At 39.8% G+C, this 25,847-nt stretch overlaps 2 protein-coding genes across 18 annotated transcripts in view; both read right to left on the bottom strand.

Annotated features, from left to right (window-relative positions):
- GABRR3 (gamma-aminobutyric acid type A receptor subunit rho3) overlaps positions 1-19,203 on the bottom strand; it is a 30,101-nt gene extending 10,898 nt beyond the window's left edge. Inside the window, exons 1-7 of one of the 8 annotated variants that reach the window (XM_083611630.1) lie at positions 18,302-19,203; positions 11,779-11,964; positions 11,142-11,641; positions 6,006-6,118; positions 3,620-3,687; positions 2,645-2,868; positions 254-336 (exon numbers count right to left, since the gene is read on the bottom strand). In XM_083611630.1, coding sequence (XP_083467756.1) covers positions 254-336; positions 2,645-2,868; positions 3,620-3,687; positions 6,006-6,118; positions 11,142-11,272 — 619 coding nt within the window. In that variant the 5' untranslated portion in view covers positions 11,273-11,641; positions 11,779-11,964; positions 18,302-19,203. Of the gene's footprint in view, positions 1-253; positions 337-2,644; positions 2,869-3,619; positions 3,688-6,005; positions 6,121-7,561; positions 7,650-11,141; positions 11,642-11,778; positions 11,965-18,301 lie in introns of those variants that run through there. The other 7 variants (XM_083611632.1, XM_083611635.1, XM_083611631.1 and 4 more) reach the window with 7 other exon arrangements.
- A 3,580-nt stretch (positions 19,204-22,783) lies between these two features.
- Positions 22,784-25,847, bottom strand: part of DCAF6 (DDB1 and CUL4 associated factor 6) — a 45,381-nt gene continuing 42,317 nt past the window's right edge. For all 10 annotated transcript variants that reach the window (XM_083611530.1, XM_083611533.1, XM_083611536.1 and 7 more), the window contains 4 exons: positions 24,863-25,019; positions 24,360-24,448; positions 23,780-23,885; positions 22,784-23,221 (listed from right to left, as the gene is read on the bottom strand). In XM_083611530.1, coding sequence (XP_083467656.1) covers positions 23,157-23,221; positions 23,780-23,885; positions 24,360-24,448; positions 24,863-25,019 — 417 coding nt within the window. In that variant the 3' untranslated portion in view covers positions 22,784-23,156. The remainder of the gene's footprint in view (positions 23,222-23,779; positions 23,886-24,359; positions 24,449-24,862; positions 25,020-25,847) is intronic.

Below are 25,847 nucleotides of genomic sequence, written 5' to 3'. Positions count from 1 at the left end.
ACCAAACATATGAAATGACAGAGGTTTCCAATATAGTTCCCTCTTTGCTTATGGAGGGGGAGTGTTCTGTCTCCTTTTATAAATATTCATTGCTTTTTACTAATGTAGTTCCCAAGAAGAGTATTTGAAGACCCCCAAGTCCTTGAGACGCCATATGCCTTTAAAATACAGTATAGGTAAGGTACTTCTAATAATTCCTATTTAAAAACACACACATGTAGAACATACAATACCATAGCTGAGCCAGACTTACAGCTTTCCAGTTCTAGAGAGCAGTTCTGAGTGTCAAGTGGGAACCTACTGAAGTCCATGAAGCACATGGCAGAAACTGTTATTCTGTCAGAAAAGCAATAAAGCAAAACAAAGGGATAGGCTTTAGTGTTCATATCAACAATTTCATTATGTATAAGAGCCTTAAGGTCAATGAATGAGGGATTCCAATTGGGGGTCTTAAGTTTTTATTTTTGGCTCAATATTTTTGCCTTATCATTTTAGTATCTAGAGAAGTAAAAATTATGGAAATTCATGGAGGAGCACAATTTCCCCATCTGTTGCAAGCCTTTTGGCAGCAATGGCCAATTCCCCTTCAACAAAAGGAGCTGGTGGGGTGGATCTGGCTCCAGGGATGCATGCTAGAGGAGCTTGTGTCCTCAGAACTCAAGTCCCCTGCCTCCCTTCATTATAGTTTCCCTCCCACACTGGCAGAGGGTTAACATCTGTGCCCTGGAACATCTGTGCTGCCAGGAACATTCTCAGGCAATATGAAGGGACCACACTTGTACAACTCTCACCACTTGGGGTTGAAGTGAGCAGTAGTTATCACTCCTCATTATACTTCTGTAGAGTTGGGGATCTATAGGTAGAAACACTCTCCTACCTTAATCTCTGTTCCTCTCCCCAGTTTCCCACTCTCTTTGGAAACAGAAATAGTTCTACGTACAATAAGCCTGCAACTTATGCAGGGGTTACATTCCGGGGATTGTGTCTAAAGCCAAAATTGCATGGTAGTCAAAACCTACTGGGTTCAGTGGTGGGTGGGATTGCCAAAGTCATTTTTTCTCAGAACCCTTTCCACATGTAAAGCAGAATGCACACAAGTTAAATGCATGTAAATTGCAGGCTTACTGTACATTTGTCTATGTACATCATTTTAGTAGTCTTAATCTTTTCATCACCTGAGCATCCCAAACTGCAGTTGTGGTGGAATAATTCACTGAATTGGACCGTATATCTGGTGCTTAATTTACATTATCCAATTTTCATACTAGACAGAATGGGTTTCCATTTGGTGCTGTCTTCAGGCTGGGCAGTCTTACCGAATGAGCAGAGTGAAAACAGGAGAAAAGTATCTGGGACTACAGCCTGAAATTAAAATCCGCTGAACAGACATGCAAGCCCTCACAAGAGCCAGGCAAGTTGTTCATGCAAATACCAAGCCTAACCAAGAAGCCATTTTTAATCCTTCCCAGCATAAGGAAGCCAATGGCTTCCTTGGGTGTACAAAGCCTGGAGCCCAAGAGGACTTAATTACCAGGTAACCTTCTGGGTTATCGGACCAATTACATTCAAACTTAGGTGAAATATATTGCTTTCTTATATCACATAGCATCATCATTATCCTGCTTTGCATTTATATAGTGCTTGGGAGTGTTCAAAACACATTATCTCAGTAACATTTACAATAATCCTGTATAGTAAATTAGTATTATTATCCCTAATCTGCAGGGTGGGAGGGTCTGAGGTGAGATTTGAACCACATGGCTTCCAGATGATATACTTAGCAGACATTAATCAGCCTTCCCAAACTGGTGTGTTTGAGATGTTTTGGATTTCAACATATGTAACCATTGGCCATGCTGGCTAGGATTGATAGGAGTTGTAGTCCAAAACACCTGGAGAGCACCAGCTTGGATAATACTGCACAATATGTCTTATGAAATAAAAATATAATAAAAATACATTGCAATAATGCAATAATAAATAATTACATAACCATTGAAAATAGCAGCAGAACATGGCAACTAATAACTCAGCAGAGCAGAACAAGCAATTTAATACTCAACAGTTTAAAAGGGGGGGGGGAACCTGGGGGAAATTATTTTTTTTAATTCCCTGCTTTTGAAATGACATCAAAGTGAGCACCATGCAAGCTTTCCTGGTGAGGGTATTCCATAGACAGGGGCTCTTCCTGATTGCCACCACTTTAGCTCAGAGGGCAGAGGCAGCTGAAGAGCCTCTGTGACTGGATGGACTAAAGTGGGAGAAGACAGGAATAGCAGAAATGGTACAACAAAACCTGAGCCACCCAGGTTTCTGAACCTGTGGCCATGAAGCTGAAACTCAGCACACAGCTGATGACCAAACTATGCCATGGGCTCTAAGTGCCATGTGAATAAACCTTCAATGCCTATAATTTCTGCAAGGATCACAATGAGCTACCACAGAGGTAGTCAACCCTGTGTGCTCCAGATGCTGCTGGACTGCAGCTCCCATCAGTCCCAGTCATCATGGCAAATAGGGAAGATGCCAGTTATAGTCTAGCAACATCTGGGGGGCAACACACTGACTATCCCTGAGCTAGTGTATCTTCTCACCTTTATGTTTGTTTCCTGCGACTGGAAGATAAGGAGAGCATTGTGCTTACCGTAAGCTAAAGAGCACATTTCCATCTGGATAGACACGTAACATAACGTTCTCCATAGTTGTGTCATGGATGAAAGATCTTTTGGAGTGGACAAAAAATATATCAGGTACCCAGATCTTTTTTATTAGTCTTCCATCAAAAGTCATGCTTTTGTTTCTGGTACTAGGAAATGACAGCCTCTCATCTTTCCAGTAATGTCTGAGGTATAAAGTCATTGTGAAGTCCTTTATATAAAGAAAATAAAGAGGAAAATATAAACAATAAACCACCTTGTATGTAGTGTGCCATAACACTGCTTTCATTGGCTATTTCCCAAGATTCTAAAGGCAGGAACAGGGGAAGGAGGATGAGGAAGGAAGAAAAAGGAGGGGACTCATGTCCCCTCCTTTTGAGTAAATGCCATGTGGGAGGAAGGTCTCTGTGTGTGGGACAGTTTAATTCTCTGATGGTGAGAGGGGTGGGAAGAGAAGGAAGGAATTGGGGCAGAGGCATGTGGAATTGAGTGGGTGGTAGCATTTGGAGGAATGATGGGAAATATGGAAGGTAGGGAGGAAGGTAGATGTGTATGCATGTGTGCAACAGTTTTAGGGCTCTGGTGACAGTGGGCAAGAAAACTTGAGAGAATGAGAAGTAATTGGTAAGGGGATAGACTGTGTGCAAAGGAGGGTTGCACAAAAGAGGGGTCAAGTCAGAAAAGGGAGTGCAAAGTGAGGCTGCAGAACAAAAGAGAGAAAGAGCTTCAAAAATAAGGTTGGGAAGGTGAGTAGTTTTAGTAGTTGCATGGGATGGGAAGAGGAAACTCCAGTGGGGTATCACTTGGGGATGGATTGGCAAGCAAAGTGAGCAAGGGTACATCAATATTTGAAGAGCAAAGTTTGCTTTCTAAAATCTGTGTCTTTTGACATCTGATTTCTAGTCATTTTTGTCAAACTTCTGGATACTAGTACTGCTGTAGAGAAATAATGAAAAGCTTACCATGTCAACTTCTGAAATGCTGTCAATACTCTCCACTTGCACATCAATGCCCACTGGTATTGGTGACCCTTGAACATAACAAAGAGAATAAATGTGATGATCAGAGAGTTTAACAGAACCTTCAAAAAGAAATAAAAGAGAAGTACCAACCATGAAATGGATGTATGTGGATTTAAAAAAAAAACTGCTTTAAATAATTAAAAATAAGTATGCACCTTGTGAAACCCTCTTACAGCAAGATTGTCATCAAAGACCAAACTAGAAGGTATGTACAAACACATATATTTCTTTTGTTAACGAAAACCTGCTCAGAGAGTGGTGGTTCTAAAAGCCATTCAGAAAAGTTTAACCACTTAGTTTAATAAGGTTTCGGCTTTGCTTCAGATTTCTCCATTGTTTCAGAGTAAATATGGTCTTCTACAATCCACAAATCAAAACTGTGAATTTTCTCTCTCAAAACCTGAAAACAGGGGAGGGAGTCATAGATTTTTCTTCTGCAGGATGCAGAAAGAAGCACTTAAGAGTGTTGCTGGATCAGACCAAAGACCTGTCCAGTCCAGCCTTCTGTTCCCATTGTAGCAAACCAGATGTCTATGGGAAACCCCAAAGCAGAACATGAGTGCTATAGCCTGCTTCCACTTAGGCTCCCCAGCAAATTGGTATTTAAAGTCATGAGGCTTCTGGTCCTGAAAATAGCATCTATAATGTCTAGCAGCCTTATTTACCATAAATTTGTTCAGTCCTCTTTAACAGCCATTTAAGCTGGTGGCTATCACCACAATTCGTTGCTGTGAATTACAGAAGTTGTGCAATGAGCTGTGACTGTGAAGAAATAGCATAATTTCATGGGTCCTGTCTTTCCTCCCATTCAGCTTCACTGCAGGACCTCAGATTCTAATGTTATTATGAGAAGTGAAAAACAAAACAAAAACCCTTCTTTTTCTTCACGCCATACATAATTTTATAAATTTCTTCATTTCCCCTCTTACTTGCCTTCTTTTCCTAACTAAAAAGTCCAAATGTTGTCACCTTTCCTTCTAGGGGAATTGCTACAACCCTCTGAGCATTTTGGTTGCATTTTTTAATGAAAACGCTAAACATAAAATTGTTTACTGCATCAGTTTCTGTCCTTACAGGATATCTTTAAAAATCATCAAATGGCTGTGCGGGGTTCAGGATGCCACAATAGTTGTGTTTATGCAAGTAAACCATCATTTCGCTTCTGCAGCTACTGCCAGCTAATGGGATCAAGATAGCATGTTCCCCATGTCAAATTTTAGAATGTAAACTCCTCAGGGCAGGAACCCGCCCTCTTGCACTCCAGAAAGTGCCATGTGTGCTGATGGCACTCTATAAATAAACAGGCATTTCCTTGAACTTTGGCTTTTCATTTTTAAAAAATTCTAGGATATCAAGCCTGAATAAATGTGGAAAGACCAGGAAAGCTTTGCAATAGTAATTCATGTGTTGGTTACTTCCAAGACTAGATTACTGCAATGCACTCTATGTGGAGCTTCCCTCATGCTTGATCCAGAAGCTGCTGTTAGTACAAAATGCTGCAGCACAATTGCTGACAGGAGTGAGGCCTTGTCAGCATATAACACCTGTGCTCAGAGATCTACACTGGTTGCCGTTTTGCTACTGGGCCAAGTTCAATCTAGTACTATTAGTGTATAAAGCCCATAACAACTTGGAACCAGTTTATCTATGAGATCGCTGTACCCCACATGTGTCCACTCGACTGCCTAGATCAGCAGAATTGGCACCACTACATGCGCCACATAATACCCATTCCACATTTGTAAGGACTTGATTGTTTGGTGTGTCAGCACCTGCACTTTGAAACTCCCTACCTATGGAGATTGAGATGGCATCTTCACTGTATTCTTTTCAGCGCCTGCTAAAAACATTATTGTTCAGACATGTCTACCCAGATGCTTAGAAAGTTGAGGTAGTTTTAATCTGTTTTAGTATTTTAACTATTGTATGTTTTAAAGTATGGTTGTGAAGTTTCATTGATTTTATTTTATCTTTTTGTAAACTGCGTTGAGGTTTTGTGTATAAAGTTTTGCAGAAAATATATACAGAAAAAACACATGGGGGAGGAGAATTCAGCACAGTCTGACAATCAATCAATCAATCAATCTAATCTATCTATCTATCATTTATTTATCATTTACCTATCATTTGGAAGATTTGCTAGTGCTAGAAATTAAATACCAAGTAGTGTTTTATCCTTAGTTGTTTTCAATTTTTGAACCTTGGGGAAGAAGAAATAGAGTTAAACATACCATTCTCTTTTTAAATGACCTCTTTGGCCCAGGCTCAAGGAGTTTGCTGCATGAGAAAAAACAATTAACAAGTATGAAAAAGCAAATTTACTTACCTCCAAAGCCAGGTCTCATTGCAAAATCATGGTCCTCTATACGGAGAAGCTGCTCAGATTTCATGGGCCGTACTTTGGTGCTGTCAATTTTCCTCATCTTAATTTCTCGTTTGCTGCATTAACAACAGATAATTAAATGTATACCCCACTACATGTTGCCAGAGGTTTCTGAGGGTGTTCTATATAGGAGTTGCTGTTTTAATCAACAATTAAAACTGAGTATCACTAAAAGCAGAACAATTCAATCAGAGTGTACCATACTATAACCACAGAGCAATAGAATGATATAAACAGGTCAGTTTAAAATAACAACCTGCCTTGCCTTCCAAATGGCTGCTAGAACAATGAATTTCAAGAAGGTATGGGCAGAGCCAGTGAGGTGCTAATTTAGGTTTGCCATATCTTGAACAGAAAAAAAGAGGGCTGTACTGCTGCCAGCACGAGCCAGGAAAAGAGGTGTGTGAGGCTGCTGTCACTGCATCTCTTTCCTTGGTTTGGGCTGGCAGTGGCCACGGCGTGCAGAGCAGCCCAAGCCACCTGAGCTCAAAACCCACGCACTCCAAACCCGGAATTTTCCTTTAAAATGTAAAAACCCACCCAGATGGGCATGTTGGCCACCAAAATGTATAGCCAGGTTTTCCCAGACATACGACAACCCTAGCTGGGGAAAACCCATGTGATCCACCGCCCACATGGGGCTGTTGTTATTACAATGCTCAACTTCGAGAGGGGAAGGGCGGCAACCCTTATCTACTGATTTTAGAATACTGATAGGGCAAGATTTGGTTACAATTTGGGGGAGTCAAGCAACAGGTCTCTTAAGTTTTATTAATTTCACATATGCATACTTTTCTCAATAATTCACTGTCAAGTGTTTCAGATAGCAGCACAGGGGAGTGGCTCCTGTAGAAGTTGTATGTGTGTGTGCGTGAGAGAGAGAGAGAGAGAGAGAGAGAGGAAGAGAGAGAGGAAGAGGGAGGAAGGTCAAACAGGCAAACTACAGTGTGGTTCTTCCTTCTATGATGAGACTGTACAGTGTTGAAGAGGGACAGATTTCAGTAATTCAACTCCCTGCAGTGCCCCCCTCCAACCAAAAAATGTGGACCGAATTCCTATAAGTTGGATGCAGTATTCATCAATTTCATCCACTTCAAGGGATCATTCTGAACATTACTTCAACAGCATGGGAGACACTCCAGGGCAGTGTGCCTACTTCATACACTACTCTGGTAATGCCAGAAGCTCCAGACCATATGGGGCATGCCCACAAATTTGGCCGCTGCCAGTGCTGCCCCATCCTGCAGGTAACTCAGGCAAAGCTGCCTTGGGGAAAGTTGCATCTTCTCTGCTTGCACACAGCCCAAGACAGGAGGTTTTGAATGTGGTATTATATTACAGCTGTATATACAGGTTGATTGTGCATTAGGTTTATTTATTTATCCATTTTTCTCTGTTTGTTTGCCTTTAAGCATGACTGGCTATTATTGCCCTTTCTCTTTTTTTTATATAAGCTCCTTTCTGAAAGCACCTTTTGTCCATCAGGACCAGTGTTATCTATTCTGTCGGTGGTTGCTCAAGGTCTCAGGTGCATCAGAAGTACTCCTTTAATGGAATGCCAGAGCCAAGCCAGAGTTTCTTGCTGCCCTGGGCAAAATAAAATATACCCCCCTTGTTTCTTCCTGTATGCTAAGCAGTATAACGGCAGCACATTAAGGAAAGCAGCCTTGTTTTGTCACATTCATTTTTAACATCTGTGAATTCATCACCAATGGTGATAAGAAACCCCTTAGTCAAACCCATTGGAATGCATCCAATGTCATCTAGAGAATGGACAAAAAGTATTGGCAGTAGCTCTTTCCCCAGGACAATCAGGATTACTGAAACAGGCACCCTGAAATGCTGGCACTCAAGGCAGTTGCCTAGTTCACCTCTATAGTTAGGCCAATCATGGCAACAGACAGGTTTCTGGATCTTTCATACAATACAATATCAACTGGACATCAGTGTGTCTGGAAAAGCCCTTGGAAGAGCCTCTAAATTACTACCTCCGCTTTCCTGTCACTTGTGTATTTCCTAGCTTGTCCATATTTTCTGTTAATTTAACTGGAACTCAGTCACAGAGTCATTGCTAGAGGATTGTGCCCTTAGTGCATATCAGTTTGATCACTTGGATTCTATATCCCAAATCTCCGGTGCTAGCTATGTCACATGACAGCCTTTTAAAGTCACATGCTCAACCCCCCCCCAAAAAAAGGTCATTCCTGGTCACACGTAACTGAATGTTAATATAATGAGTACTTAGAAATTGATTTCTTTATTATGGCTCCAACTTACTCTGCAAATCCTGAATTAAGTGGAGCATTTGGCTTACGTAATCAGGACTGCTGTGGCTCTTTCAGAGGAAAATTGTGAATGATCTGAGAGCTTGAGTTCACCACTGGAAGTTCTAGGAAATATTGAGTAACCCATATATACACACAGATGTGTCATAAGCAGCAGGCAATGGGCTTCAGGGATGCCTCCATGTTGCCCTGCAGCCTTACTTTGAATTAACATTTTGGTTTTGTGTCTGAAACTAATATGATGGGCAGAGCAATCCTATAGGGGCAGGGAGATGGGGGGGGACTCCATGGTGAAGAAACTACCACTTCTTAATCCCTATCAAGTTAAAGATAGGGGCACCTTCTAACCTCAGATATTTAAAAAACCCTCTCATTGGTCCCATTGGTTTCTAAGGCTACTGTCCCCCCCCCCATTTTGATGCATGTGTCGGGAGAACAGGAGGGCGTTGGATCCTGCTGATCTAAGGCCTCCTATCCACCCCAACATGCCCTTTCTATTCTCATACCACAAATTGGAACACAGACAGTGAAAGAGAAATCTTGGCTGCGCTTTCTGCTGCTGCACTAAGGAAACCTCCAGAAACAACAGACTTCATCCGTCTGTGACCTCTGTGAACCAAGAGGGAGGTCTGCAACATCCAGCAGCCCCTCAGTTGCTCACTCAGGGAAGTTAGGATTGCTCCCTAAATAGGATCATGGAAAAATGCTGACTTCACTTATAACTGTATGAGTTAGCAGGAATACAGGAAGATGTCTTGCATCAGAAGAGGCTACTTGCTGAGTTAGCCCAGTATTATATACTTGGACTGATAACAGCACTTAAGGGTCTCAGGAGGAGATTGCTCTTGTCACCGGCTACCTAATAATTTTAACTGGGGGTGGCAGGGATTGAACTTTAGATCTTCTGCATGCAAAGCAGATATTCCTGTAACCCCCGAGTTAGAGTCTTCCACACAAAGCACTATAGCTAGCACTCTTCAAAAGGATGCCCTGGTCTCCCCACCTAGATGCTTTCCCTCCATAAATATCAGATTATCACACCTGTTCTAGGGTGGTCCCTAAATGTCAAAAAGTTTGCCTTATTTCAAAATATTCCAGCTCTGTGAAATAAGCATCACCAACTCCACAATATTCCATTGAACAAACACTAACTCCACTGCATTTCCAGAGCTTCCAAAGACTTTCATCTTGGCCAGTGGATAACTCTACTCCACAATGCATGCCTTTAGTTCGTTATTCGTAAAAGGTGTGGTGTCCCACATTATACCGTTTCAAGATGTTTTGTGCCAGATGTTTTCTGTATCTCATTTTAGATGACCAGGTATGCTGATGACAAAATGATGACAAAGGGTAGACACAGTTATAAGATCCTACACCAAATAATTATGGTGGGAAATATATCCCTAAATAAGACTACATAGGGTTTGTCCAGCTGTGCACCCCCTCATCTGATGCTATTTGCATTTTTTTTAATGTACACATTAAATGCAAAGATGCATTTGTCATCAGGTCTAGCTTGGTCCAAAGTTAAACCTGGTACTGGCCTGCCTTTTAACTTAGTATCTTCTCCACTGGTAAAAAATCCAAGATAACAGATTCATTTCACAAAATACATTAAATAGCAGTAACCTTTGGGTCTAGAACTAAACTCTTCACCTCAGGGATCAAGACAAACCCCTGAATTTTCATAAATACATCCATTATTATGTAATCTCTACTTGCATTTACCGTACTTAAAGATTTTCTTCCATTTCAGACAATGGGGGGGGGGACGGACGTCAAACTATACATGTCTAGTGCCACATGCATAAAGCCTCCCTCTATCAAACAATAAGGTGATTGTCTCCTCCCTCATTTCCCTCTCCCCAGGTGATCAGTATTTATCTGTTCTCCCACCTGCAGCAGGCTTTGGAAGCGGATGCTTGAGGAAGAGAAAAGGAAGCAAGCTATATATAACAACCTACTTCTGAAAATTGTCGACTCTCCCTAGATTGTGGTTTATGAGCACAATCTGTTGGAAACATCATTGAAAAGCTCTATATTTTGTTCTTCCTGCACAAAGCACACAGCTCCCAACCTGAATTATATTTCTTGTGACTAGGATTTGCTTTCATTTTCCTGGATACTGTGTTCTAAAACTGCAATGTACAGCAAAAGTCCAAGTTCAGGAATTCAACTAGAAACTGAATATAATATATTAACTAGCTTAAAGGCTGGGATTTAGAGATGCTGATAAAATAATTCCACGTATTATAACACAATTAACTATATTCCAAATGAAAGGCTCCTGTAACATGATTAAAATCAGATTTGAGACTGATTTTAAAAAATCCTAATTATATACTTCCTTTGTTTTTAGAAACAAATAGCTACTACCACTGACATTTAGGGAAACAAATGTAATACAAAAATTATATATAACACTGGCTTAGAACTAAATATGTCATACAGAAAAGAAATAAGCTTTTATAAACAATCACCTTAGCTTTTTAGCATTTTACATCTCTACTTTCCATTTCTGTATTTTTGCACCCAATAATTATTGTATAGTAAACATATAAATCACTATATGCTATATATAGTACCATGCACAATATACATATATGAAATGTAGAAAAGGAAATTTTACTAGCTTAGTTTATATGAATGCATTGTTCTGTTTCTGTTCCTCGATGCACACAAGAACAGTCCTTCCGATCAAACCAAGAGCAAGTCATCTTTGGGATGGCGGCAGACATACAGAGTGTACATAAACAGAACAGCAGCCATGATGCCCAGTGACCATTTTGCTCACCTGTTATGTCTTTTCATGAATGACCTTTGAGGATGGTGGTGGTGGTAATGATGATGATGATCACTGTGACTGATTAAAAGAGAAGTAGGCCATATACAGGTGAGAAGCAACAGTTTAATTGCAAGGATCATGTCTTCAAGTCACAGGAGTAAAACCGATTCAATCAGCCCACATTAGTAAGCTTTCATTCTCCAGTTATTAAGAAACAACATACGATGAAGAGGATGCAAATAATATGAGGCACTGCAATATAGGAGAGGCAAAATCATCCCAGTTTTCGTTCTCCTTCCTTATTCTTGAAATTTTATAAATCCTTAAAATCCACATCATACCACATCTTATGGTATTGCTATCCAGATGCTGCAGTTTTCCCTTTAGGACTCTATTAAGCAAAACAATATATTTAACTTATTCCCATTTCCATCCATTCTTTCGTTGTCTCTGGGTGTGTTCTTAGTCCAGTGTTTTAACACCCACTCACTGTACTCTTCAGTGGAGCTCTTGCACAGACAAAAGAGTGATGTCAAACATTTAATCCCTTTAATCCCACACAGCACCACAAGGAAAAAAAGAGCTTTCATTACCCTATGAAAATCTGTGATTAATGAGAAAAGATCAGAAAATTAAGCTTACTTACCGCATATGCAGAAAATCATTTTCAGCCCATCAATAAAAATGCTTAAATTGTGTAAGTAGCATAGATGGCAAAAATTATCTCTGGCTGCATTATAGGGTAACAAGCATTTGTCTCGACTGGGAAACTAGATGATGATGAAGTGTTTGGCAATTCATTGGAATCTTGGAGATATTAAGGTTTCTCCTTCTGAAAGTAAGTAAAGCAGAGCTGTTGGTTAGATCTAAGAATACACACATGCAAACACACACACTAGTGGTGAAATGTGTGTGGAAATGGTAATTATAGTCCACATCTGAGGACAAATTACAGTTTTCCTGATTAAGTGGTAATAAATTTATGAGAAATTTTGGGGAAGAAGCTGCTGCTTTCAGTTATGATGTACTTTAACCAAAGCATTTTTACAAGTTTTCATTTATTCAGTAAATCCCAACGTTTGCAGCCAGTCGCATCCTCTGACTCGTACAAATCAGAACTTAGAAGGAGCCAAAGCTCAATTATAGAGAACACACTGAACGTACAAGGTCCTCAGTGCAGTTCTTGGCATCTCTAGCATGGGCTGGCAGCAGGGCTGAGAAATACCCTCTTAATGAGATTTTGGAGAACCGCTACAGGTCAGAAGAAACAGTACTGGGTCAGAAGAGCCAATGACCTGACTAGACAGTTTCATGTTTTCAGCTGCATCTGCTGATGCAGTTCAACTGTACTACTTCCTTGTTCACCAAGGCTATTATTTGGTTTTGAAGACAGAGCTTGAAATTTTATTTAAGAACCCCGCTGGATTAGACCAAAGGCATCTAGTCCAGCACCCTGTTGTAATGGAGTCTATGAGCCATGTGGTTAGATGTTACACTTCCTAAACAGAAATGACCATCAAAAGCTTATAGAACCTTCCAGTCTACAAAACACTGTGCCTGTCTCAATTACTTCAAGGTATCCAAACTGGTTTGCTTTCTTTAGTGCATCCAGTGCTAGAATGGTAATGTATCCCTCAGCTAGGATGAACACATGTGCTCTGTTTGAAGGGCTATTTAAAGATATAGAACCATAAGAAGGGAGAGAAGGGACTTTGAAGTTGTCCATCAACTGCTAGCACTTGGACAGCAGACTGAGCAGGCATGCAGGTCATCTGATTACAGTCTTCCTCATTTTGGTGGCATGTATTATACTTCTTTTTAAACTACAGTGGTTAATTCTCAGTTTGGATCTATGCACAGAAATTAGCACATCCAACCCTCAGGCTGATTCTGTATAGTGTTCTCTTTTTCTAATCTGGGGAGAAAATGGTACCAGAGCAGGACATAATATCAATATAAATCGCCAAAGCAGGTTAATCTTTCTGCTGTAATGATTCCTAAGAGAAGGTTTTTTTGTGTTGACATATAAATGCAACTTAATGGACAATGATTATAATGAGTCAGCCATTGATCGTTCCCCCACTACTCAAATACAAAAATAAAATAAAATTGAACATCTGGCTTTGTGCTACCATTAAAATGTTTTCTTAACTTTATCCCTTCACTTTTCCCTCATGCAAAGCTCATAATGCTTAGCTTTTAAGGATATAACATATTCTGTGGCAGTCCTACAAATGGAAATTATTGACCAAAACATCCGCACGCCTGCGTGGGTGTGGGGGCTGAAACAAAGAATGAAATTAATTCCACAAATGCTTAGATGAATTTGTTGTTTTCTCTAGGATGTGTGGCAGGTGAACAATTTAACAGCAGACATATATGTAAATAACTATTCAAATGAGACAAATACTGAATTGTAGAGATGTGTTATAAGCACAGTCTTAATGTCTTACCAGCTCAGCTCTCGACAGCAAGTTTTTTCTCGATGGCTTGTCCAGATAAAAACAGTTAGTGAGCATTGGATTCAAATTATTTGCAGGAACTAGATTTTTTGGCCTGGATAGTCTGTTTGGCATTGAACATCTGTAACTATTTCCCAAATCTGGTTGGAAGCAGAAATTTGTGTTCTGGATTCCATTTCACACAATATGAGGGTTCCCCAGAATCTCATGATAGATGGTAACTGGAGAGTAATGGGCAGAATCCAATTTTCGTAGAACTGGTGATAGGCTTGTGCTTGCACAGAAGCATCTAGAACAGAGCTTTCCAAACGGTGTGTCGCAACACGTTAGTGTGTCAGCTGCAGTGTGTAGGTGTGTCGTGCAAATGCTTCCCATGCTTCTCCCAGGGCTGGAAAGGGGTTAGTAAAACTGAATTACTGTGTCACGAAACGGCGCATGTCTAAAAAGTGTGTTGCCAACATGAAAAGTTTGGAAAGCTCTGCTCCAGAAGCTAATGTGAACTAACTGTGATAGTGCAGGAGCTGAATCTTATGCCTACAAAGAATGCAAGTCAAATATAGCTATACCAATAATTCAGGAATAGATCAGCATACTCATATTCAACTAGCATTTGTTAGTTTATCTTAGACAAAGGCCAATAAGGAGAGAAGCCTGGTGTGGACACACACGAGGTTCCTCTCCCTCTTTCTTGAAGATAATTGAATTAATCGTTCCAGCATTATCTAATGAAGCTGAATGGTAGAGGATTCAGGACAGACTTCTTCACATAATACATGGTTATCGAATTTACTGCTACAAGATGTGGTGATGTCTACCAGCCTTAGACAGCTTTAGAAGAATATCTGACAAATTCATGGATGACTGCTAGTCATAATGGTTACATGCTACATTCAAGATCAAAGGCCTCTGAATATCAGTAGCTGGGAACAACAGGCCTTGTGTGCTGTTTGTGGGCTTCTCAAAGCCATTGACCAATGGCTTCAAGTTATAAGAAAGGAGATTCCAACTAAACATCTGACAGTAAGAGCTGTTCAACAGTGGAACTGTCTCCCTCAGGACAGTGGAATGGTCTCCCTCCTTCCTTGGAGGTTTTTAAGCAGAGGTTGGACGGCCATCTGTCATGCATGCTTTAGCTGAGTTTCATGCGTTGCAGGGGATTTGACTATATTTTTCTAGAAAGTTATGGGGCAAAATGTGTAGGTACTTTTTAAGTGATTTATGTAAAATGAAAGTGAGTGTGGTGTGGCTACCTTGCATATTTTTGCTGGTACTGAGGAACATGCCCTTTTGCTATTAGGCAGCAACAGCATCAGAAATCTGCTTGTAAAATCTGGTGCTTCCGGAACTCTCTGAAATTTGAAATGTGTGCACTTGTCCAAAAAGTTTTCACGCAACCCCTGGTCTATAATACATATCAGTCAGAAAATTTCATTTAGTTGTTTATATAATGCCATTTATGTACACAGCATGTTGCAAATAACAGTTTGATAGGTCCCTACAGACAAGCAGCATACAATTTTTTTAAAAGAAAGAAAGAAAGCAGAAGACCACTGTTTGGACAGATACATGAATTTTGGTACTTTGGATATCCTACCAATAATGAATTCATTTCCCAAGTTTGAATCCTCATTTTAAAAACAGCTTCCTCCATGCACACAAAAAATGAGTTATCAGCAGACCTGGAAGAAACCCCAAGTTGGCAGAAGTTAAAAAAAATCCTTACCAAAAAAACCCCCTTAATTTAGGGAGGGAGGACACCCCAAAACAGCCCAGTTAAAAATGAGCAAGCTTAGGGGTCAAGGGCAGGGAGTGGAGTTTCCTAGAAGAGGGTTTAGTCAGTTGGCTAGAACATTAACAGGAACACTCCCACTGCAACATTTGTTGAAAGCCTCACTAGTACCTTTGCAGTGCAAAATTAATAAAGTCACAAGTTTTTCAAGATGAGCAGAGGCATTTTTAATTCAGTTGGTGATGTTTCTAAAACTGTAAGACTGGGCTGTGACTTGCTCCGAGTTTCTCATATTCTTTGAAGTCATAGCAGCTGTGCATTTTCATATAATCAGATATTAGTGCTGAAGTAGGGGGAAATCACATGGGTTGAGCAAGTATTTTGTGAAGCTATTTTCCTTCTAAATCCAAGATGCTTCATCATTCTGCTTTAGCAAGTCCAATCACTGAATTAATTTCATCCCTAAATCCTCTCATTTACTTTCTGCACAAGGCAGCATACCAAGTAAACTGTTTTAAAACAAAGGTAATATTAGGGGGAGATGTAAATCTGATGGTGGCGTGTGAAACTCTACAGCAGCTTATACACCTTCCTGATTTGAGTCCGTAAGGCATTTTTTATTACTGTTAAATAAAAATGAATGGCTAAAGATGGACGGTGCTTGTGAACAGAACATGCCAGATGCAGCTGAAGCTGACAACATAATCTTAGTGTGTTACTAGGGAAACACAAAAATGTATTCCAAATGCCCTCCTCACCCTGCCTAGCTAGACAGTGAATTGAACTTCAGATACTTGTGAGCACACACAAAGACCCTGCTCCCTTTTATTCTGAATTCATTAATCTGCAATAACTACTATCCACCTATTTACAGTCACGTGGACAGCAGCATCAACAGAAATACACACTGAGAGATATTTTAAGAGGTGTTCAACTTTGGCATACTGGATTCCTTTCTGAGCCTCTTATATGCCTGTTTCATCATGGTTTGGTTTGGTCTGAGGAAGTACTGAAGGTTTAAAAAACAGCTTGAGAATTAAAAGCTATTTCTTTTATAGGAAAACTTGCAATGAAGTAGCGAAATAAAAGAATTTTAGACTAAGGGGACATATTGTTTTCTTGTATTTTCTTGTTATTTAAGAATTATTTAAGTAGTCTAAAATCTCTCAGAGAGGGCAGACAGTGTTCAAAAAGTTGGAGGTAGGCTGCAGAACTAAGAGAAATTACAACAACCAAAGAATTTTTAAAGCTTACCTAAAGGTAAAGGTACCCTGACTATTAGATCCAGTCGTGGACGACTCTGGGGCTGCAGTGCTCATTTTGCTCCATAGGCTGAGGGAGCCAGTGTTTGTCCGCAGACAGCTTCCGGGTCATGTGGCCAGCATGACTAAGCCGCTTCTGGCAAACCAGAGCAGCACACGGAAATGCCGTTTACCTTCCCGCTGGAGCGGTACCTATTTATCTACTTGCACTTTGACCTGCTTTCAAACTGCTAGGTGGGCAGGAGCTGGGACCGAACAACGGGAGCCACCCCATCGCGGGGATTCAAACCACCAACCTTCTGATCGGCAAGCCCTACACAGAGCCAAATTTGTTCTGATTGAAAATTGCTTTGTAACAAAAATGGTAACCTGAGTAATGTAGCCGGCTCCTTGTATCTATCTAGATTTTAGCTGAATAGATGCAATTTTGACTGGACACACAGGCAACATTACAATATGATAACATTGTGTGCCTGATAGATGCTAGCACGGAAAAGCTTAATGAAAGAAGCTTTCCCAGAGGACTGCCAAAAACAACAGCTGATTCCTGATACTAAAGGCGGGGACACACACAAGAAAACATACTACAACAGATTACAAATTACATATACTGTTGTTCAGTAATCCTCTTCTGTGTAGAGTAGGAATGTCTTATTCAATGCATGCAACAAGAAGACCCTACCAGCAGAATACTGATATGCAAAAAACACAGGAGCTGATCCACAGCACTGTCTTCCATATCTGGAAACGTGATTTGTATTTCCAGGGAGTAATAAAGGGATCTCATGCAGATTAGCAGAGCAAACCTGCAGATTTGTCTCTGAAAGCATTAGGAATTCTTAGTAGTCATGGAATAAGAGGATAGGTGTTCCTAAATATTAGTAATGGATTAAAAAACAAGAGACAGAAATAAACAGAAAAAGTAATACTAACAGTGGGGAGTAATTGTTGAGTTCCTGAAGGATCCAAATTCAGATAAACGGTCTGTTCTGGAATCAGGGTAAACAGTACCGTAGTCATGTTTTTATGAGGCCTATATTATCCAGGATAGCAATGTCCAGAAGACTGTGAAGAGTTCAAAAATCTCTCTCAAAACTGATTGACCAAGCGTGAGACCTCACCAACCACACGGCTACAAGCCCATGGGTCCTAATAGAAATGTGGGAGTGGGAAGCATCAGAAGAAGAGAATCAGTGGCTGGTAGAAAGGTGCTTATTCTCCCCCTATACCAAAGATGTCTCTGCTGTAAATCTCCACCCCCAGCTAGCTGCCAGTTTTGGATCCCAGCCATGGAAAAAGCTATTTAAAAACAAGCTCCAGAAAGCAATTTCAGGAGAGAATCATCAGGCAGGGGAAAGTTTATATTCTCCTAATCCACCTACCAATTCCCATTTGCACAGAGGGCTACCTGGACTAAGAATTAATTAACCAAAAATTATTATCATAAAGAGACATTAAAGAGCAGTAAGAGACAGAAAAAAGTATCCACTGCTGTTATCCTTGCTGTAGGGAAAAGCAGGCTAAGGACATGCAAGGAGCGGAAACTGCCAGGCCTCTGAATTTGGCTTTTAAGGCCGTTTGGGGCAAACCTCGCTTATATCATATGATGTCAGGTGGTTGGCTAATGGTGGGCTAATGCCACAGGTTCTCTCACCCCTGCTGTAAAAGATTAAGTTGTATGCTCAAGATGAAGGGGTCAGAGCGGCCCTTACTTACCATTTTGTACTTACTAAAATTGCTTAGCCTTAAGAGCGCTTCTTTGTCCTTTTCACACATGAGGGAAGTGGTTGCTGCTTCCTCAGGAGAATATAGGGTTTTCATATAGGGTTTTTATGGAGATTCAGCATCTCAAGGGGAAAACCTGTCTTTTATTCTGGATAGAAACTATTTAGGCCTACAGCCTCTCCACACAGCTAAACAGTCACTTTAAGCACCACCACAAGTTCTTCCCACACTCCCGTAGGAGGCAGTGGGGCTGCTCCTCCAAGCATTAATCCTCAAGTCACCAAAAGGACTGTTTCCACATTCTTTCACCTTACTAGGCCTCAGCACTGCTAACAGGCTTTTTAAAAAAAACACACTCAAAGGGGGCGGGGGATCCTGTTTGAGAATGAGAAATATTCAGGGGATTAATCCTTCTCCCATAAGCCAGTTCTGTCTCCTGTGTGGTGCCCATCTTTAAGTGGGGTGAGGTAGGACTTACCGTATTGCTTGATGAGCATTTTAGGAATATTGTATTGTGTGTCATTTTAAATTTGGCTTATCTGTTTGTATTTTGTTGTTTAATTATAGCACTTATTACTGAGCATTTGGACAGAATACAGCTTGCATGTTTTTCTATCTCCAAAGGTAAATGAACAAGAGAGAGGAACTGAACTACTGTATCTGTAGCCCCACCCCCACCCCCAGCAATATTCCTGGCAGTTTTTCAAACAGAGACTGCTTCCTTCAAGTTACAAGCACTCAGTTGGCCTCAACCAGAAGTCAGGCATTTAGTGTTGCTGGTCTTACGTACTTCCAGCAGATTCCTGCAGTGAAACATGCTTCCAGTGGAGATTCAGCAGGCATTCTTCTCTATGACTGTCAGGTGTCTCTTGAAGACTTTTTTATGGTGATAGGCATATATAGCTGTTCAAAAATCTTCTCGATTAGCTAGGCATTTGAATGATTTTGTGCTGTTTTTACATTTTATTGTTTACACCATCCTGGTTTTTTATGAGATTTATACTTTTATGAATAAAGCAGCCATCCCAGTATACCCAGTTGTGGTATACTGTGGTCCATTGTGTCTGTGTACCTGCTTACAACATGGGCAGTCCCCAGTACATGGTTTATCTTCATACCATTGCCAAACAGTCTTAGCAGCAACTTGTAGTATTCCAGAAACAAGCCTTGATGCAGCAACTAAGGATTTCAAGTGGCCCCCCACTAAGCAACTATATTGTATGAGTGGCCCTGTGATGAAGGGGTGGTTTTGAGTTTAATGAAATTCTTACTCTGACCCCTCTTCATACAACTGTATGCATGCCTCACAATCACAATTCGTGACTGTATATCAAAGGTGGGGATGGCAGCATGCTTTTCTTTGGGTAAGGACCAGTGGTGCAGTCCTGCTCTTCCTTAACCCTAGGTTATTTTATGTTGGACATTTCTGCAAATGCGCTATGAATAACAGAATCCAGGTAAGTAGCTTGTCCCTCAATTTACAAGATCTCATTAACAATGAATATTCCATGTTCTCTTGTTCTCTGCACCTTTTTCACACATTCACAGTAGCCTTCAGATGTTCTTAGAAGTGTACAGAAGCAGAGTAGGAAAAGGACTACTATCTGGCTTTACAGTCACTCCCTAAGCACCTGCCACCCTTTAATTTCAGCTTAGATCTCACAATGAGGATTTGGGTTGGAAACTTTCCATGAGTTTAAATTCCTGCGATGCCTGTCTTTTTGTCAGCAGATTGTGTCATTACATTTTGTGACTGATGACAGAAGAGGAAGCTAACTGTGTGCCTCTGATGAGCTGGAGAGAAGCCTGGCAGATGAAACCTGTTACTATTCAATATTTCTCCATGAGATCACAAGCTTCTGTTTTTGTTTTAGATTAGATCATCCAAACCCTGAAGCAGTTAAATTTAACAGTGATTAGTTGGGGAAAGTGTGTAAGGTTTAAACATGGCAAACTGCAGTCAATCTAAAATAGAAGTGAAAGCTTCCAAATTTATTGTGGCCACACCAGAGGAATGCAGAGTCCAATGTTGAGTTAAATGTTGACTGGGGTTTGTTCTTGTAGTGCTAGAACCAAAATTTTGTGTCAAACAATATGCCCAAGGGAGAGCATGATGGCCATCTCATTTCCATATATTTCAATACAATTGCCATTCAAGTATGCACAGCTAATAACACGAAGTCAAATTATGGCTCAGTGCAAATGAGCAAACATGTAGATTCCTGGAGTGAAGATCACAGGCAGCACGCCTCACTTGGTGTCACTGCTGTTGCGCTACCCAGAGCTAAGCCATGGCTTGGTTTAGACCCAAACCTGGGCTCATGGTTTGTCTCATTCCAGATGAACCGCAAGCTATAACCACAAGCTGTAACCAAGATTTGCTCTTGAGTTTACTGCTTGTGGTTTAGTTAAGACATAATACTAAGCCAAACCATGGGCTTAGACCTGGTAGTGCAGGAGTGGCAGGACCAGGAAAGGAGTGGTGCAATGGCAATTTTTGCTCTGGGAACCCACAAAATGCTTGTTTGCACCATGCCATGGCTTGGCTCAACGTAGCATGCAAAATGGGTCAAAGTTTGATACTCATTTGGATTTTAAATAGGGCTGCAAAGTTTACTTAGTAGATGTATTTTTAAAAATTATAGATTTAAAAGGTGTCACCTATTAAAGCAAAACTAACTAATCTGATGCTCCTGATTTAGTAAAAGTACTAACAAAACTGTAGATGGCAAACACCATCTTAAAAAAGGAATTTCCTATTCTCCCCTAGGAAGGAACACCTATTCTAAGATGGTGCCTGTTGTAAGATATCTAATCAAAGTAATAATAATAATTTATAATAATAATTTATTATTTATACCCCGCCCATCTGGCTGGGTTTCTCCAGCCACTCTGGGCGGCTTCCAACGAAAGATTAAAAATACATTAAAAGTATACTTCTTCAGAGCTACTTATTTTTTACCTGAACACTAATTGACTAAAATTGATATGATTCATCTACAGTGGTATCCAGGTTCTCAAATGCCTTGGTTCTCAAATGCCGAAAACCCAGAAGTGTTCCGGTTTTCAAACATTTTTTGGAAGTCGAACATCCGATGCGGCTGTCAGCTATTGTTTCCAGGGCACCTGCACCAATCAGAAGCTGCAACTCGGTTTTCAAACATTTTGGAAGTCAAACAGACTTCCGGAAGGGATTAAGTTTGGCACTTTTGTTTTTGCTATTTATTTTGTGTTTTTGTTTTGGGGGCTTTTTCAGTTAATTTGTTTTTATGACTGTGTGGAATTCAGTTCAGCTACTAATTGATCAATTGTACGACTGTGGAAATGGATAAAAGCCCCCCTTCCGCCCCGCCCCCCCATCCAAACAGTGACTATCATCAGTGCAGGTAAGAAAATAAATAAATTTTAATTATCTACAATGTGGTCTTATTTATTTTATAGCACAGTACATTGATTATTGCTTTCATTTTATGGATCAGTGGTCTGGTTAGATAGTAAAATTCATGTTAAATTGCTGTTTTAGGGTTTTTTTAAAAAAGTCTGGAACAGATTAATCCATTTTGCATTCCTTTCTATGGGGAAAGCGTGCCTTAGTTTTGGAACGCTTTGGTTTTGGAACGGACTTCTGGAATCGATTAAATTTGATAACCATGTACCACTGTATTACTATTAATCAGATGATAGCCCTTGTTATAAAATTTTAGCAACATCATAGTCAGAAAATGAAGTTTTTCTAAGATGATGAACAGAATTTGCTGTGGTAACTTGCTCTAAGATGTAGGATTTTAGGACAACTTTTTAGACTGAAAACTGCACAAATTAACGGTAGATGTACAGAACTAAGGTGGCTGGATAGTAACTCTTAGGTAATCTTCAGTAGTCTCCATTTCCAATAGCTACTATTCAGAAATAGGTAAATTTTGCAAAAACACTTAAGTGGTTTTAATTCAGAATTAGGTTGGAGGAAACCCAGCCAGATGGGTAGGGTATATTATTATTATTATTATTATTATTATTATTATTAATAATAATAACTGTCTCGTTCTTATCATCACCCACTGCCTTATTATTAGCATTAAGATACAGTACCATCAATGTAGCCCATTTTTTCCAACAGACTTTGATCCAGAAGGCTACATGGCTGGATCTGTGGACACAGTCAAGTATTGCAACAGCAGTCTTCTGTGCTGTATGACAAGCTGCTTTTTATCAGTTTCCAAAGCAATTCAGAAACTATATAGTCACACACTCCTAAAATGAAACATTTAACTTTAGCACATAAAATAAAAGTTCTGACTTAAATGTCTTTTAAGAAGGCAGAATAAGTTTCTAGTCAACTTACAAGTTATGTAAGTCTCCAAACCCCAATAGGATTTCTGTGGGGAAGGGTGGAAACTGAAATTTCTGTAGTCGGTAGAGAATGTGATGTGTTGATTTCCTCACATAGTGGTCAGAAAAAGACAAACACAAATGTAAAACAACCACATCTTTTAATAGAAAGCAACAAACATGCAAATAGCAGGTATAGAAATTTATTTGAACCAATGTTTTCACTATAAGGTAAGTTATTTTAAAACACTGATCCAAGCTCCCATGTTTGCAAGTTAAGGGAAAATATTGCACTTCGCATTTTCTAGCACCCCTCATACAATGCAAAACATTTTAAAAATATTTTGCTTATTTTACTTGCACACTTTTGCAAGTCATGCACACATTCATTCAAAATCAAAACGTTAGGTTACTCAAAAGCAAAACCTTAAAATTGCACTAAAGCTTTGTAAGGAAAAATATAATTCATGACTTATACAAATTTCATGACGTCTAGGTGCTTTCAGAGAAGAGCCAATTACTCTTCATCTTCGTTTTCATTCTCTTGGCCAGATCCTTCAGACCTGTCTCCTTCCAGCCGGTCTGTAAAATATGGGAGTGCTTGTTAAATAACTGAAGCAATTTGAAAGCCATTGTTCCAATTCAGAAAACAAAATGACATTTTGTTCAACCACTGTCCAGGGTCTAGTGATGAATGAAGTAGAAATGCTTAAGGTATACTGAACATATATACTCCCTTTTACAAATATGATGGAAACATGGTAGGGAAAAAAATATAAATAGCTGCTAAAAATCATGATTCAGATAATTTTACACTTGTGACCAAGTGAAGATGCCCAGGCATCAGGATGGTGCCTGATGTCTCCACCACCTGGGGATCCTTGGATCTTGCCTGTTTTCACACACTGACAACACATCCTTTAGAAGTCTATCCATGATATTTTATCTGCACAATCAGAACGAATTTCAGGAACCAAAAAGTCGTAATGAAAAATACAACTTTTGAGCCGTCTGGCCCCAAAATGGCAACTAGTTGAAATGAAACACCTCACATAAGAAATCTAGTCAAAAGTGATTTCTGGTCTGTGACCGTAATAAATCAATTCATTCAGTAAAAAAGTGTCTGTAGAATCTTCCTACCTGCTCTTATATGGTTCAAAGATGCCAACATCCTTAGCATAAAAGAAGCTGGAACAGTGATTGTGTTTCTGGTTTCTTCCAACATTAATTCATTTCGAGTTATAACCTAGGGTAGGGGTAAAGAGGAAGTGAAATAGTCACTGAGCAAGAATTTAACAGAGCAGATTTAGAAAATAAGGCTTGTTGTGTTTATTTATGTGCCACTATTATATGAGCATCTGACATAAACACTGTATCAGTATTTACCAAAGACTTCTCTTTACCCAATACATGTTTCACTGGTGCACACAACTCTTTACCAATTTGAGGCTATTCACGATCAGTTCACTTCTGTAACAGAATTTACTACGTTTCGAGCCATGTTGCATGTACCATAGAATCTAGTTCCATGTTCCAAAAACAATGACACATCTCCCACTGTGAACTGGTCTTTTTATGGCAATACATCTATGAAATTATTGTTTTCTTCTAAGTTACAAATTGGTATTAGTGGTGCACAGAAAGTATTAACAAGCAACATCAATATTGTCAGGAAAGAAAATTCTAGAAAGAGGAGTGTTGCTGCAGAATATCATCTTACCTCGTCAGCAAGTTTCCGATTAAAAATTTTGGATTCTTCTAGCGGGGACCAGATTTTTATATCATAATCAATACCTGATGAGGCTAGAACTAAAACAATTTAATAATATATTAAGTAGCCATTATTTTACATTTGCAAATACAAATAATATTTGGTAGTTAGCACACTTTGTTGCAACCCCCCGCCTCGTCCCAATTTCTTAGAAGGGTTTCACTTTTAAATTCACTCTTATGTTCCACTTACAACTTCTATTCCCTAGGGAGCATTCACATGTGCATAATTTGCAACATGTAAGCAATGATCTGAAACAGACTATGAGGATAACTTTAAGACAAGATCTCTCATTAGTACCCACTTCACAAATTAGCTAAGGTCCTTCAGACTGCAAACTATTGAAAATAACCTATCATTTTGGTAGAACATGGATGAAGCCAAGTGTTTTCAAGGGCTTCCCTACAAGCTATGCATATGCCTGTAAATTATAGAGAAAAAAACAATCTTACTTGGGTCAAATGGATGTGGCTGCAGACAGTTCACCACGTGGTTATCTGCTTCCAGCAGCATCAAGTGCTCAGCAGTATGCCGATCCCAGATGAAGATATGGCCACAATCTGAACCACTCATAACAAAGTTAGAACCCCAAAAATTGGCTTCTTTTATCTATATAGAAAAAAATTTGGGGGGAATCAAACATTTCATTATGGTTAGTATGCACAGCTGGGAGACATTCTAAATCACTTTCAAAGTTGTATACAGGCTGTATTCATACACAACACTAAACTACGGTTCAGTGTCATATGAACATGCCTCAGACTTCACAACTCCTTTCTATCCCCTGACATGGCTATGTGCAATTGCTTCCATCTTTAACAAACAGCAATTTAGCATTAAGTTTGAATGCAGGCAAGCTGAAATAAGCCAACTTCAAACTGTGGTTTGATTTATCCATAACATTAGCAAGGGCAGAACTGTGCCCACTACTTTTAAATAAAGATTAAAAAAAAAGTTTGTTTCAAATGATACTATCCATTTTAAAAGTGCCCCAAGGCCCTACATAGTACCTATAGCTAATATACATACTATATGCAATATATACAATGTTTAAAGCACCCACACAAACTTTTTAGAAGAGACCCTAAGCAACACTAAATAGAAAGGATTGTTGGTTTATCTGGAAACATATTTCTATGTGATGTTATAGTGGACTAAGTTAAGATTGCCTCCCCAAACACTCAAAGGCAGGAATACAGTTGCCTCAAAGAAAGTCTTTTGCCTCTGTTACCCTGAAGTGACCAATTACATTCTTGCCAAGCTAAAGAGTACAGAGACATAGAAACAAAGTACAGTGGTACCTCTGGATGCGAACGGGATCCGTTCCAGAGCCCCGTTCGCATCCTGAAGCAAACGTAACACGCAACTGCGCGGGTCGCGTTTCGCCGCTTCCGCGCATGCGTGTGACATCATTTTGAGCGTCTGCGCAGGTGCGAG

Source organism: Podarcis filfolensis (genome assembly GCF_964270895.1).
Source record: "Podarcis filfolensis genome assembly, chromosome: 4".
Taxonomy (NCBI): Eukaryota; Metazoa; Chordata; class Lepidosauria; order Squamata; family Lacertidae; genus Podarcis; species Podarcis filfolensis.
This window is presented reverse-complemented; position numbering and strand designations above follow the sequence as displayed.